We start from the raw sequence: 18,412 nt of genomic DNA on the forward strand, positions 1-18,412 counted from the left end.
GCTATGTTTGTTAACTGCTCATTACTCTGTAATTTGTCTATGATTGTAATCATGTGATAAAGTGTTTATCATTCATTACCTTTGAAACTTGTCATGATTTTGACCAGCTCTATCTGGAGCTCATTACCTTTGTAAATTCTCATGATTAATGTGTTTATGATTCATTACCTTTGCAATTATTCATGAGTGTGACCAGCGCTACCTGGAGCTCATTACCTTTGTAACTTGGTCATGATTATGACCAGATCTAGTTCATTACCTTTGTAACTTGCTCAGCTATCAAAACTTTGGAGTCCAGTCCCTGGACCAATTATGTACCTCTGTAATCTTTTGACTACCGCCCACAGGATGGGTATGGGGTGCATAATAAACATATTAAACTTACTGTCCTAACTAGTAAAGTAAAAGGACACAAGTGCAACTAATGTGACATTTTATTGTGGTAACGTCTCTCTCTCCAGGAGCTTTGTCAAGCCGTTACAAACAGTACATGGATACAGAGGGTATATATAGGCTTAGAGTGAGGTGCAGTACTAGTAGTAGTAGTAGTGATATAATTTGTAGTAGTGATACAATATGGAAGAACAATTAACTTGCACATGAGTAAAAGCATATAAAATCTATTACTTGGGTAGCATAAAAATAATAGGTTTGCTGCTCCCTGTGTATTGTCTATCAGCAATCATACATTCACGCCGCAGAGAAAGCTGTCATTTCTTAGTGAGAATTAAAGTAAATAATCCTCTTCTTTCTGTTGACTTTGGATACAACTCTGGCGGTTTTAGAAACGAACGGAAGTACCTATCAGCTTCCTCTACTCCCCCCTCCCTCCTTTACCTCACTTATTCACACACACAAACACGTACACGGGGCCAGGCGCTGCGATTCGACCCCTGCAACCACAAATAGATGAGTACACACACTAGCGACTAACAAAGTGGCGGGGCCAAGAGCTATGAATCGATCCCTGCAACCACAAATAGGTAAGTACACACACATATATAAGGAGAGAAATAAAATCTTAAAAAATCAACCAAGAACTTCAATAACAACATTTTCTGATTCAGAATGGAAAATATTTTAAACATTCTTACAGAAATACTTGATTATAGATCACAGTGACCTGGTGGCTAAGGCTCTCGCTTCACACGGCACGGGTCTGGGTTCGATTCCCAGCGAAGGTAGAAACAGTGGGTGTGTTTCTTTACACTGGTTGTCTGTGTTCACCGATCAGTGAAATGGGCACCTGGGAGTTAGTGGACTGGTGTAGGTCGCATCCTGGGACAAAAGTGACCTAATTTGCTAGAAATGCTCTGTATAACATGCGGCTTTCTATAGAGTAGTATATCATTGATGTCATCTAGGCTTGTATACCTTGTACATGTACTTGTAGTAAATAAAATTATTATTATTAGTCTGCGTAAGTGTCATCGCGTTACGAAAGACGTCACGATGTAAAGTCAATCACATTTTTCCGTCTAGTTCCTTAATGACGTATTTCAGCTTTGCAATCACCATCTGGATATCCTTCTCCGTAACGTCACAATGAACTACCAGTCGGACTGCAGAGTCGGTGATGGGTAGGATGCGAGCCACGACCCTTTGCCCTGTAGCTTCAGCTTCGTCATCGCTTACCTGAAGAAGAAAACGGGCACAGAAAAAGCATTACAGAAAATGAAAATTAAGAGAAGTACAGTAAACTAAAGAATGCGCTTCAAGAGCAGTGCCTGACAACAAGTTGTTATTTTGGCTTTAAGAGATAAGATAAGATTTCGTTCGGATTTTTAACCCCGGAGGGTTAGCCACCCATCATAACCCAAGAAAGTCAGTGCGTCATCGAGGACTGTCTAACTTATTTCCATTGGGGTCCTTAATCTTGTCCCCCAGGATGCGACCCACACCAGTCGACCTAACACCCAGGTACCTATTTGCTGTTAGGTGAACAGGACAACAGGTGTTGTCCTGTTCACCTAGCAGCGTGTCGAAATGTTTCCACCCGCCGGGAATCGAACCCGGGCCCTCCGTGTGTGAAGAGGGAGCTTTAGCCACCAGGCCAGTAATGAAATATTACAATTTAGCACAATTTAAAATAATAAAACTGAAACAATTTTAGGTTTGAAGTAATGTTTAAATAGTTAATCAATCATCAAGCACAATTTGCAATAATAAAATTGAAGCAATTTTAAGTTAGTTCGATTCCCGGCGGGTGGAAACATTTCGACGCGTTTCCTTACACCTGTTGTCCTGTTCACCTAGCAGCAAATAGGTACCTGGGTGTTAGGTCGACTGGTGTGGGTCGCATCCTGGGGGACAAGATTAAGGACCCCAATGGAAATAAGTTAGACAGTCCTCGATGACGCACTGACTTTCTTGGGTTATCCTGGGTGGCTAACCCTCCGGGGTTAAAAATCCGAACGAAATCTTATCTTATCTTATCTTAAACAGTCATAAATTATTTAGGAGTGTTTTGAGCAATGAATTCCAGATCTTTGGACCCTTTATGTGCATAGTATTTTTGCAGAGGGAGAGACGGACACGAGGGATATCGAAAAGTGATTTGTGCCTTGTTTTATGCCTGTGTTCTGTTGTAGTTATCAAGGAGGAGTTTGAGAGGAGGGTTAATGTTGGAGTACAGTATTCTGTAAATGTAGTAGGCACAATAATAAGTGTGGATATTTTGCATATTAAACATGATAAGGCTCATTAAAAGCGGTGGAGTGTGCTGCCTAGCGCAGGAGTTGGTAATCAATCGCACAGCAGATTTTTGTTAGGTTATTAAAGGTTTAAGGTGATTTTCTGTGGTTGAGCTCCATGCACAAATACCATAGGTGAGGTAAGGGTAAATATGAGAGTGGTAAAGAGCAAGAAGAGCTGTTTGGGGTACATAGTATCTTTGAAAGGATGCCTACTGTTTTGGAGACTTTCATGGATATATGCTGTATGTGAGTCTGGAATCTGAGACTGCAGTCAAGGTGGAGACCTAGAAATTTGCCCTCTGCATGTCTTGTAATGGATGATCAATTTATTAATATGTTTACCTGTACATTTGAAGCTCTAATTACAAATTGCATGAAGTAGGTTTTGTCTATATTAAGCGTAAGTTTGCTGGTAGTCATCCAAGTAGATATTTTTAGTAGTTCGTCATTTAAAGTATCTGTTAATATAGTTGGGTTTGGGTGAGAGAAGACATAAGTAGTGTCATCTGCAAATAAAACGAGTTTAAGAAGTTCAGATGCGTTTGGGAGGTCACTGATGTAAATGAGAAAGAGAAGTGGGCCAAGAACACTCCTCTGTGGGACTCCAACAAGAACAGGTTGTGTAGTGGAGTTAATGCCTTTTGTGTATGCAGAGGGATTCAAGGAGGCTAAAGTTACTCCTATCTTTAAGGAAAAACAGAAGGTAGTATTCTGGATCACTTATTATTTTTATGTTACGTGAATGATATGCCCATCAGTATAGAGTGTTAGCTTTTGTTGTATGCAGACAACAGTGTTCTTCTAGTCTCAGATAAAGACCTACAAGATAGAGCTAATATATCACTGGAACTAGAAACCTGCAGCAAATGGTTAGTAGACAATAAACCCTTGCTACACCTCGGGAAAATAGATGCCATACTATTTGGCGTGAAAAAATATGCTGAAAAAGTTAAATGCTTTTAATGTCCATTATAATGAGGAACCAATCATTCCATTATCTCCAGTGAAATATCCGGGGAATTTCTTTTGACGTAAGCATGCCAGGCTAAAGTTCCTGAGGCTCACAGGACCTTATGTCTAGCTCTTATACTCATGCAGATTTTTCTTGTTCTTCGTGGTACTCTCCTTTAACAAAAAAAAAACAAAAAGAGACTATAAATCAAAACAAAATAGTGAGATTCATCCTGGACCTTGGTTACCGTGATCATGTAGGCGAGGATGAATTAAACAATTGGATATACTGAATGTTGAAGACAGAGTAAAACAGTTGAAGTTAAACCGTAAGAAAGGGATAGTTGAAGAAGTAATCTTTTACGAAGATACAATTTCATTGTACTAAGTATTGCATATCTCCTTACACAAAACAAGTAAGTATTGGGCTTCCAACCTTCTGAAAATATGTATTTTCTAATATTAACATTTGCATGTTTGTGCAGTATAAATACAAGTTTTTATCTCGTATGTTATTTATGATAGTATTACCAACTAGGGACAAGATAATGTTAATAATTTTTTATTATCCAATAAAAATATTTTCTTTCAGTTTCACATTCCCAGGAGCAATATATAATAAAATAATGTTTTATATACATTTTTTTGTGGCTCTTCTCTGCTTGTATGCCTTGACACACGACTGTTTATAATAATAATAATAATAATAATAATAATAATAATAATAATAATAATAATAATAATAATAATAATAATAATAGTTATAGAATCAATTAAAGTTACGCAAAATACTTATGGGAAGCGATGCAGCTGTGAACGGAATTTTTTTTCTGTTTCTAGTTACATTCTGTAATTTTGTTGTTTAATATAATTTGCTACTAAAAATAATTATGCCTGGCAATAAGACTAGAAAAAAGTACTAGAATTTGTAACATGAGGGAAGACAGATATAGGCACAGAAATAAATTATGTTAATTATTAATTTTGGTGTATGTACCTCCAAGGTCAATCTTTTGTGTGAATAATGACCCCATCAAAATACCTGGTCCGAGAAGCTTACCTGACTCATCCTATGACACAGGTCCTGCGGAGTCACTATCTTGGGGTTGCACTCCAACAGCAAGATATTTGTATGAGCTCCTTGGGGATCGCAGCAGATGACTTGACTCCCAGTTTCCACCATAGCTGTGAAGGTGAGGGGAGGAGACACAGTAAATTAATTTTAAGCCTCACTAAATTCAGTTTTGTTAATGATTCAGGTCAATCAGTTGCACGAGGGTCATAATGGATGCGTATCACCTATACAAGTCAATAATATTTTAATCCCTTAAATAGACTTTTGAATAAACTCTTATGAGAGACATATGCCTAGGTGTATATACTGAGACATTCAACTAGGTGTTCATATCCTGTGCTGCCTCACTTGGTCTCTCTAGTGTTTTTGCACTCACTAGAGCGCTCCCAGGGATTTCCTTCTGACTTTGTCGTGAGTGGTAGGAAATTTTGGAGTCTTTCCGCTCTTTGGTGTTCAGACGTGAATTGTCGTCGGGTTTTGGTGAAGGCTGAGCCCATTGTCAGGATCAAGCAGAGGTTCTGAGGTAAGTCCACGGGCGTGCCGGGGTCAGAAAGGTGTTGTAGGAATCAGGGACTCGAAAAAATGCAAAACATGAATATTACTATTCATGATTAAGTGGTTCTTTTTTAATTTTTTCCAAAAAAGAGGGGGAAGCGAGACAGGACTGAAGGGAAAAAAACATATTCCTGGAGAGTTGTCTGCTGCACTGACTGCTCCAACGAAAGAGCTTAGCGATCCGAAGCGCCAGGAGTCGTAACTCTTTGGCGCAGCCCCGCCCCAAGTCCAAAGGCAAACTTTACCGTATTGAAGAGCGTATTGAAGAGCAAGACACATGTGCTACAGTTGGGTATCTTCATTGTTGATTGAAACGTTTCGAATACACAATAGGCTTCTTTAGCCAAATACAGAGGCAGGAGACATAGTAGCAAAATAAAGATGTTGTAACCAATCCATAAACCTTGAAGAACTAGTTTTTCAGGTTGTCAATCCTTCATCCAGCAGAAGTGTTCATCATTGATACTGCGCCTCCTCCTGCCTCTGTATTTGACTGAAGAAGCCTACTGTGTAGGTGAAACATTTCAGTGAACAATAATGATACCCAACTGTAGCACATGTGTCTTGCTCTTCAACTTGTCGGTAACATGTATTTTTTTCAATACGCTAGAGTTTGCCTTCGGTTCCTGGGGCGGCGCTAAAGAGTTACGACTCCTGGCGCTTCCGATCGCTAACCTCCATTGTTGGCACAGTCAGTGCGGCATACAATTCAAGGGCGTCGACAGTACCACCACCAGGGTCATGCTACAACGTCATCAGCAGTGATATCTTTTCCTTCCACATAGGAGATACAATTTATGTGGGGGAAAAGGTCACCAATAAAGAGGCAGGGTGTAGAGAGGAGGGGCATTTAGATTTGATCCGAGGAAGGAGACAAGAGGTCGAATTAAGAGCCCCCTTCACCACACTAAGAGACTATTCGACCTCTGAAGGAGATGACTACCCACAGATACATCATGTATGCGGCCTGCACACTATCACGTACACGGTTACGAAAGAGCCAGGATAAGCCTGTGGTTCATCCAAAGGTGCAGGGAGGCAAAACCAAGTGTGCTAAGGAATGGAAGAAGTATAGAAGACAAAGGACCCAGGAGAATAAGGAGACCGGTCGTAGAGCCAGAAATGAATATGCACAGGTAAGACGGGAGACCCAAAGGCAATATGAGAATGGCATGGCAGCGAATTCCATATCTGACCCAAAGATATTGTACAGCCACATCAGGAGGAAAACAACAGTCAAAGACCAGGTAATCAGGCTGAGGAAGGAAGGAGAGTAGGTCACAAAAAACGACCGTGAAGTATGTGAGGAGCTCAAGACATTCAAAGAAGTGTTCACGGAGGAGACAGAAGGGACTCCAGAAAGGCAGAGAGGTGGGGTACACCAAGTGTTGGACACAATACATACAACCGAGGAAGAAGTGAAGAGTTAAGCGAGCTAAATATCTCAAAGGCGATAGGGCCGGATAACATCTCTCCATGGGTCCTGAAAGAGGGAGCAGAGGCGAGGTGCGAGGTTCTGACCAGAGCTTTGGGGAAGGAAGAAGGATGGGGAAGGAAGAAGGATGGGGAAGGAAGAAGGATGGGGAAGGAAGAAGGATGGGGAAGGAAGAAGGATGGGTAAGGGAGGAATGTGGGAAAGGTTTGGGAGGGTGGAGGGGGAGGTGGGGTTTTAAAGGTAAGTGGCCTATCCACTTTGGTGCAATTTAAATACATGTGCGTGTACGTTGTGTTACTCGTGAAAAAGTTGAGTTTACAAGATAGGTATACCTCCTGCCCGTCCACTGCACACCACTATACCAGCTGTATACCGGTGTGCCACTGAATTGGATGTATACTGTTTGCAATTGCCTTTTTTGCACAAGAGGTCAGTCGTAAGGCTGCAGCTGCAGGTGGTAGTTGCAGGTCGTTTGATGGAGGTTGGTTGAATCTGGTGCCAGTGATAAAGTGGAGGGCTCTGTTTTGGACTCTTTGGAGTTTTAGCATGTTGGTTTTAGTTGTTAGTGACATGGGTACACAAGGGTATTCTAGCAGAGGTCTGATCATTATCTTGTACAGGTGTTTCTTGATGTGGGAGAGGGCTACATTGAATGGGAAAAGTTGACCAAGGCGGGGATTTGCTAGGTTCAATTTTTTGGATATGTGGGATGTAGAGTGGAGTAATCTGTCGATCTCGTACCCTAAGATCTTGTTTGGATTACTGATAGCGATTTGTGTACCTCTGATGGAAATGCCCCATTTGTCTTCTATGGCTGATGCTAAACAGCCGATGGTGCTGAGGAGGACTCTCCATTTTTTCTCCCACTTAACTGTTCTCCTTAGTTCTTCGTTCATTTTCTCTATTGCTCTCCTATGTTTGTACCAGAGATGGGGGTTGTAGAGACTACATGGATAACATCATCTGCAAATTGGGTGATGATGGTATCATTGTGTTCAGGCTGGGGTAGATCGTTGACATATATTGAAGAGCATAGGGTTGAGGTAAGAGCCTTGTGGTACTCCAGCTGTCGACGTGAAGGGTGTTGCTGCCGTACCATGGAAGGTGGGAATGATACTTCTACCTGTTAAGAAGTTGTATACGAGCCTGAGAAAAATCCAGTTGTGAACTGGGAGGTCTGCAAGTTTGAAAACGAGTCCGTCGTGCCATAGGCTGTCGAAGACCTTGTATACGTCCCTAATTGCAATCAAGGCCAGGTTCACTTGCTTCCTCAGGCTGGCCACGGCATCAAAGATAATATTTATCGCATGTTGTGTGCTGCAGTGCGACCTGAAGTCGAACTGCCTTTCAGAGAATAAGTGGTTGAAATCCATGTAGTAGTTCAGTCTGTTAGAGATTATTCTTTCGAAGACTTTGCCGGTGACTTCGAGTAAGGAGATGGGCCTGTAGTTCTCGGGATTTCGGTTGTCCTTGTTCAGTTTGGCGATGTAGATCATCCTTGCCGTCTTAAATGCCACTGGGAAATGTCCTGATGCCAAGATGGCATTGAAGACATTCCCCAGCAACATCTTACAGTTACGGGGAAGGTACTTTAATTGTTTAGCTGTTATGCCTGATGGGCAAGGTGCTGTGTTTCTCATTCGGCCAATGACTTGGGACACTTCCCTGAGAGGGAAGGGTGTTCGTTTCCGAGAGAAGCTGTGTCAATTGATGGTATAGGATGGAGGTCTTCCAGGTTGTCGTCTCGCCATTGGTTGACCACTGGTAGTGGTTATTGTTAAATCTTCTGCTGCCATTGTGTGAGAGAATGTTCTCCTATACCTCTCCCATCAGCTTAGCTTTATCATGTGGGTCTTCGAGCAGGGTAGTCACTTCCTTGCCGTCTTCGTCGGTGAAGGATTGTGTAAGGTGTGTGTGTTTAGCCCCTAGGAGTCTACGGATCTTACTCCAGAATTGGTCTGGGTGGCACTTACACTGGTTTGCTTGTAGCGCCAGATATTTCCATAAATCTCTTTTATGTTGGGTTATTAGGGTGATTAGATCTCACCTCATTCTTAGTAGCACATCCCGGGTGGGCTGCTCTGTGTGGAAGTGTCTACTACACTCAATTTGGTAGTTATTAATTTTGTTCTTGATTTCCCTGGTTTGTTTGTATTGTTGGTAGATCCTGGAAGTTGTTAGTGCCCAGCATGCTTGTGTGGCCTCACTGATTCTGGCATGGAGGGAGTTAACTGCCCCATCTATTGCAGTGGAGGGATGGTCTTCGAGTGAAATAGTTTGGCCATTTTCTAAGAAGGCCCTGTAAAGGTCAAAGTCTAGTGTTTTCAGGTTGGGTCTGGGGAGGGTGAGTGTCCGGAACGGTGAGGATTGGAGTTTGATTATGACGGGGATGTGGTCTGAACCGACGTCACCACCTGGGGAGACTACAGTGAAACAGGTCACAGTCTCTGTTGGTAAGTACTATGTCGGGTGTTCCTGGGTGGTGGTCCATGAATGACTTAAAGAATGGGCCTTGGAATGTTAAGTCTTTCGCTGCCGTTATGTTGAATAGTTGTTTCCCTTTGTGGTCCCCTTGGGGATGGGCGGCACCACATTTGAAGAGAGTGGGGTGGTGGGCGTTGAAGTCCCCTGCTAAGATGGTAGGGACATTTCTACTGAGTAGTCGGTGTAAAGGAATAGATTCAATGTATGGTAGTCTGGGAAGAGAGTACTCTGTCCCCACTATAAGTCGCCTGTGTGATGTTGACACGTCTATTGCTAAGATGTTGTCCTCGTCGACATGCATATTGTGAAATTTATGCACCTGCTTCACTAGGATTGCCACCCTCACTGTGGGGCCCCCTGGATTTCTCGAGAGTTGTGTACCCATGTAGCTTTATATGTTGGTCATGTCTGGCTGCTGTTTCATTTAGAAGGATAATGTCTGGATTGTGGTTACAGTGCTCTATTTCAAGGAGATAGCGGTTGTTGAAGTGTTGGAAGTTGATTTGCAGAATCGTGACCCCCATTGTTTTACGTGTTTAGCAAGCGCTATTTGCTACAAACAACTCATTGAGGATGGTGCAGCAGAGGTGGTCATCACCCTCGGACCACTCTTCGGCCAGCATGAAGTAAGCAGTGCTCTTCATTACCCCTTCTTGGATGAGCCCAGTAGGGATAGAAGGGAAAACCTTGGGATTGGTGAGGGCCAGGAGTCGGGTAGGGGTGGGGGGCTGGGTGGGTGGGGTTCCACGCATTGTTTTGTGAAGCAGTGGCAATAGGGGCATTACCAGAGCTCAGTAGGTTGGAGAAAGATTCATGTGAAATAGTGAAAGGAGACTGCGTGGTCTTTTTTTTTGGCACTGGCCAGTTTTTTGTTTTCAAGGATTTTCTGGACTTCAGACTTCCCGACAGGGCGGCTGGGTGAGACAACATGGTGTTTCCCACCACAGAGGGTGCACCTGGGATTGCTCCTGTTGGGGCATTCCCTGTATGCGTGACCACCTGCGCAGATACTGCAGACAGTTTTCTCGAGGGTGCACTTGTTCGTGTTATGGCCGAAGTGATAGTACTTGAAGCATTGGGTGATGGTGACAAACCTCTCCATACTGACCTGGTCAGGTGTGTATTTTGTGCCAACACATTTCAAGCCATGTTCACAGACGAACTTGACTCCCTCAGGTGTCTCGAGGATGAGTTTTAGCGATTGTTGGTTCGCAGAGTTCTTGGCAAACTTGTAAGCCTTGAGTTATCTTGGTTGATCCCCTCAACAAATTCAACATCAGTATACTCACACATGATGCTGTTGATGCGTGCAACAAACACTGAGCACTATGCCTGGAAGTTGTCAGGTGGGATGGGGGAAATGCTCTCATTGGTGAGCTTGTCTAGAACGTCTCTCTTTAGTAGTTGGAGTAGCTCTTCTTCCGAGGAGAGCAGTAGTACTGCACCAGAGTGGGTTGTGAATATATCCACAGGTGCAATGGTGGCATTGCTACAATGCAGTCTAAAATATCCCTTTTGGATTTTGGGTCACCAGTGACCCGAAGTCTGACTCTTATATTGGACATTATGCCCAGCTAAATTAAAGCTGACGCAGATAATTTGCTGAAAAGAAAACAATTGTGTGTATCCTGCATCCTATTTCAGCTGACTTACGAAGGTCAGTCCCTAAGATAGCCTACCCTCGAGGGAGTGAGGGGGACGGAGCCTAGGGAAAAGATCGGCCGGATTTTAAAAAACCTCACGGGCTACTGGATGGTCAAAATGCCTTGTTTTAAGTCGTCAAGGGCGAAGTTGCCGAAAAAAAAGAAAACAGGAAAGTTAGAAGGATAGCAGTGTGATGAATGTGTTATGTGGATAGGGCAGTGTATTGGTTTGGGTACTAGGTGGGTGGGATGGGGAAGAATGAGGTTGGGGGATGGTGGGAGGAGAGAGGGAACGAGCAGGCTAGTCACCGCCTTACCCACTAGAAGGGATGGGGCACGAGAGAGCAGCAGCCCCGAGCGGCTCGGTACTCATTGTGATTGGTCAATGCGGCGACCAACCAGAGGAAGCCTCAACTCGAGGATATGGCGTTCCCACTCAGATCACTAAAACCCAACATATTTCTTGGGTTATCCTGAGTAATCCAGAGCTGAGAGGAAAACTTGCATGCTGAGAAGCGCTTTGTGTACCACTAACAACTATCTTCAACACATCTATCGAAACAGGACGACTACCGGAAGTATGGAGGACAGCAAACGTAGTCCCAGTTTAAAATAAAAGAGACAGACACGAAGCATTATACAACAGACCAGTGTCACTGATATGTATAGTATGCAAGGTCATGAAGAAAATTATCAAAAGAGTGGTAGAGAATCTAGAAAGGAATGAGCTTATCAACAACAGCCAGCACGGTTTCAGGGACGGGAAATACTGCGTCACAAACCTTCTGGAGTTCTATGACAGAGTGACGGCTGTAAGACAAGAGAGAGATGGGTGGGTAGACTGCATTTTCTTGGACTGTAAGAAGGCGTTTGACACAGTCCCACACAAGAAATTAGGCAGGGATAACAAGGCACTACAATGGATCAGGGAATACCTGTTAGGAAGACAACAGCGAGTCATAGTTATGTGGCGAGGTGTCAAAGTGGGCGTCTGTAACTAGCGGGATGCCACAGGGATCAGTCCATCAGTCCTAGGACCGGTGCTGTTTCTGGTATTTGTGAACGACATGACGGAAGGAATAGAATCCAAAGTGTCCCTGTTTGCAGATGATGTGAAGTTGGTGAGAAGAATTAAATTAGATGAAGACCTGGCAGCACGACAGAGGGATCTGGACAGGCTGCAGGCCTGGTCCAGCAACCGGCTCCTAGAGTTTAACCCCACCAAGTGCAAAGTCATGAAGATTGGGGAAGGGCAAAGAAGACCACAAACGAAGTACAATCTAGGGGGGATCTTGGTGAGTGCATAACACCGGGTAAATCTCCTGAAGCGCACATCAACCAAATAATTGCTGCAGCATATGGGCGCCTGGCAAACCTAAGAACAAATATTCCGACATCTAAATAAGGACTCATTCAGGACCCTGTACACTGTGTACGTTAGGCTCATATTGGAATATGCAACGCCAGTTTGGAACCCTCACCTAGCCAACCATGTAAGAAAACTAGAGAAAATGCAAAGGTTTGCAACAAGACTAGTCCCAGAGCTAAGGGGTATGTCCTACGAGGAGAGGTTAAGGGAAATTGACCTGACGACACTGGAAAACAGGAGAGACAGGGGGAATATGATAACGACATATAAAATACTGAGAGGTATAGACAAGGTGGAAAGAGACAGGATGTTCTAGAGATGGGACACAGCAACAAGGGGTCACAGTTGGAAGTTGAAGACTCAGATGAACCACAGGGATGTTAGGAAGTATTTCTTCGGTCAAAGAGTTGTCAGGAAGTGGAATAGCCTGGGTAGTGATGTAGTGGAGGCAGGATCCACACATAGCTTTAAGAAGAGGTATGATAAAGCTCATGGAGTGACCGGGTAGCGGCCAGTTGAAGACGCGGGGCTGGGAGCTGTGATTCGACCCCAGCAACCACAACTGAGTACAACTAGGTGAGTACGAGCCTGCACACTATTACATGGCTACATGTGTCTATCAGGTGCACGTACCTACACTGTTCACCTACCAAGTGCAATCTGGCACTTCCTTTCAACTACTTGCTGTCTACCGCGTCTTATTTACCATGTGCTACCTACCAGTAGCCAGGGCCTGCACGAGGGCGTGGTCGCGGGAGAGCGTGGGCACCACGTGGTCAAGGGCGTAGAGGCCGGCGGCAGCAAGCATCCCCACCTGTCTCATCCCTCCACCCAGCACCTTCCTCAGTCTCCTAGCACTGAGAGCGTCATCAATCATCAGTGAATTAGAATAGGAAGCAGAGAGTGCTACAGTCATTAGGGAATATGTGTGTATATATATATATATATATATATATATATATATATATATATATATATATATATATATATATATATATATATATATATATATATCAATAACAACACTGCGACTAGCCAAGGACTCGAACGCATGTTGCTTTGGCCTGCCTCATGGTGGGCGAAAACTCGACACCTTAATCAACTGGACCAACGGAACTGAATGTTGTACTCGCTACCCAAGGACATACGTTGGTGTGGATACTGTGGTTCGAGTCCTTGGCTAGTCACAGTGTTGTTATTAATCAATACCACCCGTTAGTGGGCACAATAATATAAAATACTGCTCGTTGTACTAATACACCAAACAGGGACTAGAAAGAAATAAGCCTAGAGTCATCCACACCAACGTATGTCCTTGGGTAGCAATAATAAACTTACTTACTTACTTACAACATCCAGTTCCGCTGGATGCATTAGTCTTAAAGATTGTATGGTCCAATGTATTAAGGAGTCATGAGTTTTCGCCCACCATGAGGCAGGCCAAAGCAGCATGGGTTCGAGTCCTTGGCTAGTCGCAGTGTTGTTATTGATCAATACCACTCGTTCGTGGGCAGAATAATATATATATATATATATATATATATATATATATATATATATATATATATATATATATATATATATATATATATATATATATATATATATATATATATATATATATATATATATAAGTAGTGATGAAGGCGGCTCAGGCAACCCTACCTCTGAGCGGACCCCTTTTCACACCTATGTGCTAATGACCTTTTTCACACCTATGTGCTAATGACCTTGACCTCGCCCTCGAGACCACCTCGCCCTCGAGACCACCTCGCCCTCCAGACCACCTCGCCCTCGAGACCACCTCGCCCTCAACCCCCCACCCCGCACCCCCCCACCCCGCACCCCCACCCGCGCCCCCCACCCGCGCCCGCCCACGACCCCCACCCGCGCCCCCCGACCGTCGCGCCGACCCACCACCCTCGCCGCGCCCTCGCGCCCCTGCCCGCGCCCCTCTCGCCCCGACCCGCGCCTTCTGCTGCGCCTTCTGCAGTGTCGGCCGGATCGCCCCCGCTCCCCGAATTTTTTCCGATTTTTTTCGATTTTTTTTTGAATTTCATTTGCTCTCCTCGAATCAAGTTTTCTCGATAATACCAAGACTCCATCTCCTCGGATCAAATTTTTGAGTTTCCCCCTCCCACTTTCACCCCCATCCCAATTTTTTTCGAATTTCATTTTCTTATGAACTCCTCGGATCAAGTTTTTCTCCTCCATCTCCTTGGATCGAGTTTTTTTGGATTCCCACTCTGGGTACAAGCATTCAAAATGGACTCCCACTTGCATCCCAATTTTTTTTTTCTCGATAATACAAAGACTCCAATTCCTTGGATCAAGTTTTTGGATTCCCCCCCCTATGGGGTTTCGAAATTCTTATGATCTCCTTGGATCAAGTTTTCTCGATAATACAAAGACTCCAATTCCTCGGATCAAGTTTTTCTCGAAATCAAAGTCTCCATCTCCTCGGATCAAGTTTTTGGATTCCCCCCTCTGGAGTTTACCTGGAGAGAGTTCCGGGGGTCAACGCCCCCGCGGCCCGGTCTGTGACCAGGCATACACACATGAGACATACACACCAAATCTAAGACATTTCATACCGCATTTATGTTGCATATCACATTTCCTCATCCACATCATCCCTAAAACATCCTTCCTTATTCATTCCGTATATCTCCTAGAGCTGTTTTAACCCCGACGGGTCCATCATGACGTAGGAGCCAGAGCAACCATCACCACTCCAACACCACCTACTACGCTCTGGCTCCTAATGTCATGATGGGCCGTCGGGGTTAAAACAGCTCTAGGAGATATACGGAATGAATAAGGAAGGATGTTTTAGGGATGATGTGGATGAGGAAATGTGATATGCAACATAAATGCGGTATGAAATGTCTTAGATTTGGTGTGTATGTCTCATGTCTTAAATTTGCGAATGAAATGTATAAGATGTGGGTGATGTGGAAATGGTGATCGTGATTTTGACGGTGATTTGGTAGTAATCAGTAGTGTTTTGGGAGTATTCGGAGGTATTTGATGGTGTTTTTTGAAGGTGTTCAAATGATGTGCAGAGTATTTTTTGAAGAAGATCAGTGGTGATCAGAGTTGGTTCAAAGTTAGTCAGTGTGTTAGATATGGTAATGTCTCATGACATAAGTGTCTGAGTTAGTTTTTGTGTTAATGTTGTAAAGTCTGGAGACTGAGGGAGTAGTATGGTGGATGTGTTGTAATTTCAGTTAATGAAATGTGTAAGTGTAGATAAATTAGAGATGATAAATCTTATTTGGGAGTAATCAAAATGATATTTTGGAAGTGCTTCAGTGTTGTTTGGAAATGTTCAAAGGTGTTTATGTGAGTATTCAAATGATTTATGAGAGTGTTCGAAGTAATCTTGGGGTTGTTCTGTAGTGAGATGATAAAGGTTGTGGATGAGAGATATTGAGAAAAGGTGGTCTCAAATGATGTATGAGAGTGTTTTGAAGGTGTTCAAAGTGAGGTGTGTGTGTGTGTGTGTGTGTGTGTGTGTGTGTGTGTGTGTGTGTGTGTGTGTGTGTGTGTGTGTGTGTGTGTGTGTGTGTGTGTGTGTGTGTGTGTGTGTGTGTGTTAGGTGGACATAGAGTTTTGTGAATATCATGGTTACAGTGATTTTAGTGTAATTGAGTTAGGTTAGGTTAGGTTAGGTTAGGTTAGGTTAGGTTAGGTTAGGTTAGGTTAGGTTAGGTTAGGTTCGGTTAGGTTAGGTTAGGTTGGGTTAGGATAGGTTCGGTTAGGTTAGGTTAGGTTAGGTTAGGCTAGGTTAGGATAGGTTCGGTTAGGTTAGGTTAGGTTAGGCTAGGTTAGGTTGAAACAAGGTGAGTTGGGTGTGATGTTACCAACCACCAAGTAACACAATGGGAGTGTGACGTCACTGGAGGTGAGCTCGTCGGTCCTGTGAGGTGTGACATCGTGTGTTGGTGGTAGTGAGGTGAGTGCGCTTAGATATTGTCAAATATGATTTTTTTTTGTGTGTGTGAAATGTTTATAAAAATGAGTGTTTTCTGTGATATTAGTGATTTTTGAGGTAAGTGAACATGGGTGATTGTAGTTGGTGGTTGTCTTAGATTATGTGTGTGTACAAGATATGTTTTCAGTTGATGGTGATCATGTACTAAGTGTTTGCGTATTAGGTTTGTGTTCATGCTTTTTTTTATGCGTCAAATGGGGAGGGAGTTCTTGGTTATAGTGATTTGAGGGGATTTCTATAAAAAGGATGTTGGATAGTGATGTTAAACTTAGTTTCTGGTGATTTGGACGGAGATTTGGTAGTAATCAGTAGTGATTTTGGGAGTATTCGGAGGTGTTTGATGGTGTTTTTTTTTTTGAAGGTGCTCAAATGATGTGCAGAGGGTGTTCAAAGTAAAGTGATGTGTGTGTGTGTGTGTGTGTGTGTGTGTGTGTGTGTGTAGATGATTATCTTAAATCTACCTTGGGTGTGAACCGCATTATATGGTGTCGTCGGAGGGGGAAGGGGTGTACAAAAATCATGACGCAATACTTTGGGGTGACACATATAAGCTCAAGGAGTCTCTCAGAGCGAGGAATGTGTTTCTGTTCGGAAATCGAGTAAATATTTCTACCATTGAGTGTGTTTACCAACAAGAAAATAATGTACAATTTTAAGATAAAGTTTTCAAAACTAATTTGGAAAATATCCAAAAATGGAGACGTTCAAAGTAATTCTGGAGTACTCTAATGTATTTTGGAAGTGTTCCATGTGTGTGTGTGTGTGTGTGTGTGTGTGTGTGTGTGTTAGGTGGTCATACAGTTTTGTGAATATCTTGGTTACAGTGATTTTAGTGGATTTGAGTTAGGTTAGGTTAGGTTAGGTTAGGTTAGGATAAGTTAGGTTAGGTTAGGTAAGGTTAGGTTAGGTTAGGTTAGGTTAAGTTAGGTTAGGTTAGGTTAGGTTAGGATAAGTTAGGTTAGGTTAGGTTAGGTTAGGTTAAGTTAGGATAAGTTAGGTTAGGTTAGGTTGGGTTCGGTTAGGTTAGGCTAGGTTAGGTTAGGATAGGTTAGGATAGGTTAGGCTAGGTTAGGTTAGGATAAGTTAGGTTAGGTTAGGTTAGGATAGGTTAGGTTAAGTTAGGTTAGGTTAGGTTAGGATAAATTAGGTTAGGTTAGGTTAGGATAGGTTAGGATAGGTTAGGTTAGGTTAGGTTAGGATAGGTTAGGATAGGTTAGGCTAGGTTAGGATAGGTTAGGATAGGTTAGGTTAAGGTTAGGATAGGTTAGGTTAAGGTTAGGTTAGGTTAGGTTAGGTTAGGTTAGGTTAGGTTAGGTTAGGTTAGGTTATGTTCGGTTCGGTTTGGTTAGGTTAGGTTAGGATAGGCTAGGCTAGGTTAGGATAGGTTAGGTTCGGTTAGGTTAAGATAAGTTAGGATAGGATAGGTTAGGTTAGGTTAGGATAGGTTAGGTTAGGTTAGGTTAGGTTAGGTTAGGTTAGGTTAGGCTAGGTTCGGTTCGGTTAGGTTAGGTTAGGTTAGGTTAGGTGTGTGTGTGTGTGTGTGTGTGTGTGTGTGTGTGTGTGTGTGTGTGTGTGTGTGTGTGTGTGTGTGTGTGTGTGTGTGTGTGTGTGTGTGTTAGGTGGTTATAGAATTTTGTGAATATCTTGGTTACATTGATTTTTAGTGGATTTGAGATGGGTGATGAGATGCATTTGTGGATGTGAAATGTGATTTTATGTTTGTTCAGAAGAGGTGTGATGGGAAACGGATGAGTGGATGTAAAGAAATGCGGGCGAGATGGAGAGGGGTATGGGGAGGGTTGTATTAGAAATTTAATGAAATATGGGGAGATTTTACTGAAAATAAAAGGTAATGTGTGAATATTTTAAAAAGAAATTATAGAATTGAAAAGTATGATATATTGGAAAAGAATGGAGGGTGTTGAAACATGTCGCAATAGTTGGGTAGTGAGATTAGTTGATGCGAGTATAATATCAATTTATGTGGATACAAGGACATGGGTATGGAGAGGATTTTATTAGAATTTTAGTAATGTAAAGAGGAATGTGTATTACATTTAAGATTCAGTAAAAAGAAGGGGAAAAAAATGTGAATAAATTGGTAAATGATGAGGGTTGTGGGTAATGTAGTCGAACTAGAGTTGTTGAAAAGTGATTATAAGTTGTGGGTTGTTGTGACTTTTCTGATGAAATTAGTTGAAACGAGA

At 42.9% G+C, this 18,412-nt stretch overlaps 1 protein-coding gene across 1 annotated transcript in view; it reads right to left on the reverse strand.

Annotated features, from left to right (window-relative positions):
• Positions 1-420: 420 nt before the first annotated feature.
• Positions 421-18,412, reverse strand: part of LOC128706602 (uncharacterized) — a 109,221-nt gene continuing 91,229 nt past the window's right edge. Inside the window, exons 7-9 of the mRNA XM_070089927.1 lie at positions 12,929-13,065; positions 4,708-4,832; positions 421-1,635 (exon numbers count right to left, since the gene is read on the reverse strand). Of these exons, the coding sequence (XP_069946028.1) occupies positions 1,465-1,635; positions 4,708-4,832; positions 12,929-13,065 (433 nt within the window). The 3' untranslated portion in view covers positions 421-1,464. The remainder of the gene's footprint in view (positions 1,636-4,707; positions 4,833-12,928; positions 13,066-18,412) is intronic.

This window comes from Cherax quadricarinatus, chromosome 3, assembly GCF_038502225.1.
Source record: "Cherax quadricarinatus isolate ZL_2023a chromosome 3, ASM3850222v1, whole genome shotgun sequence".
Lineage (NCBI taxonomy): Eukaryota > Metazoa > Arthropoda > Malacostraca > Decapoda > Parastacidae > Cherax > Cherax quadricarinatus.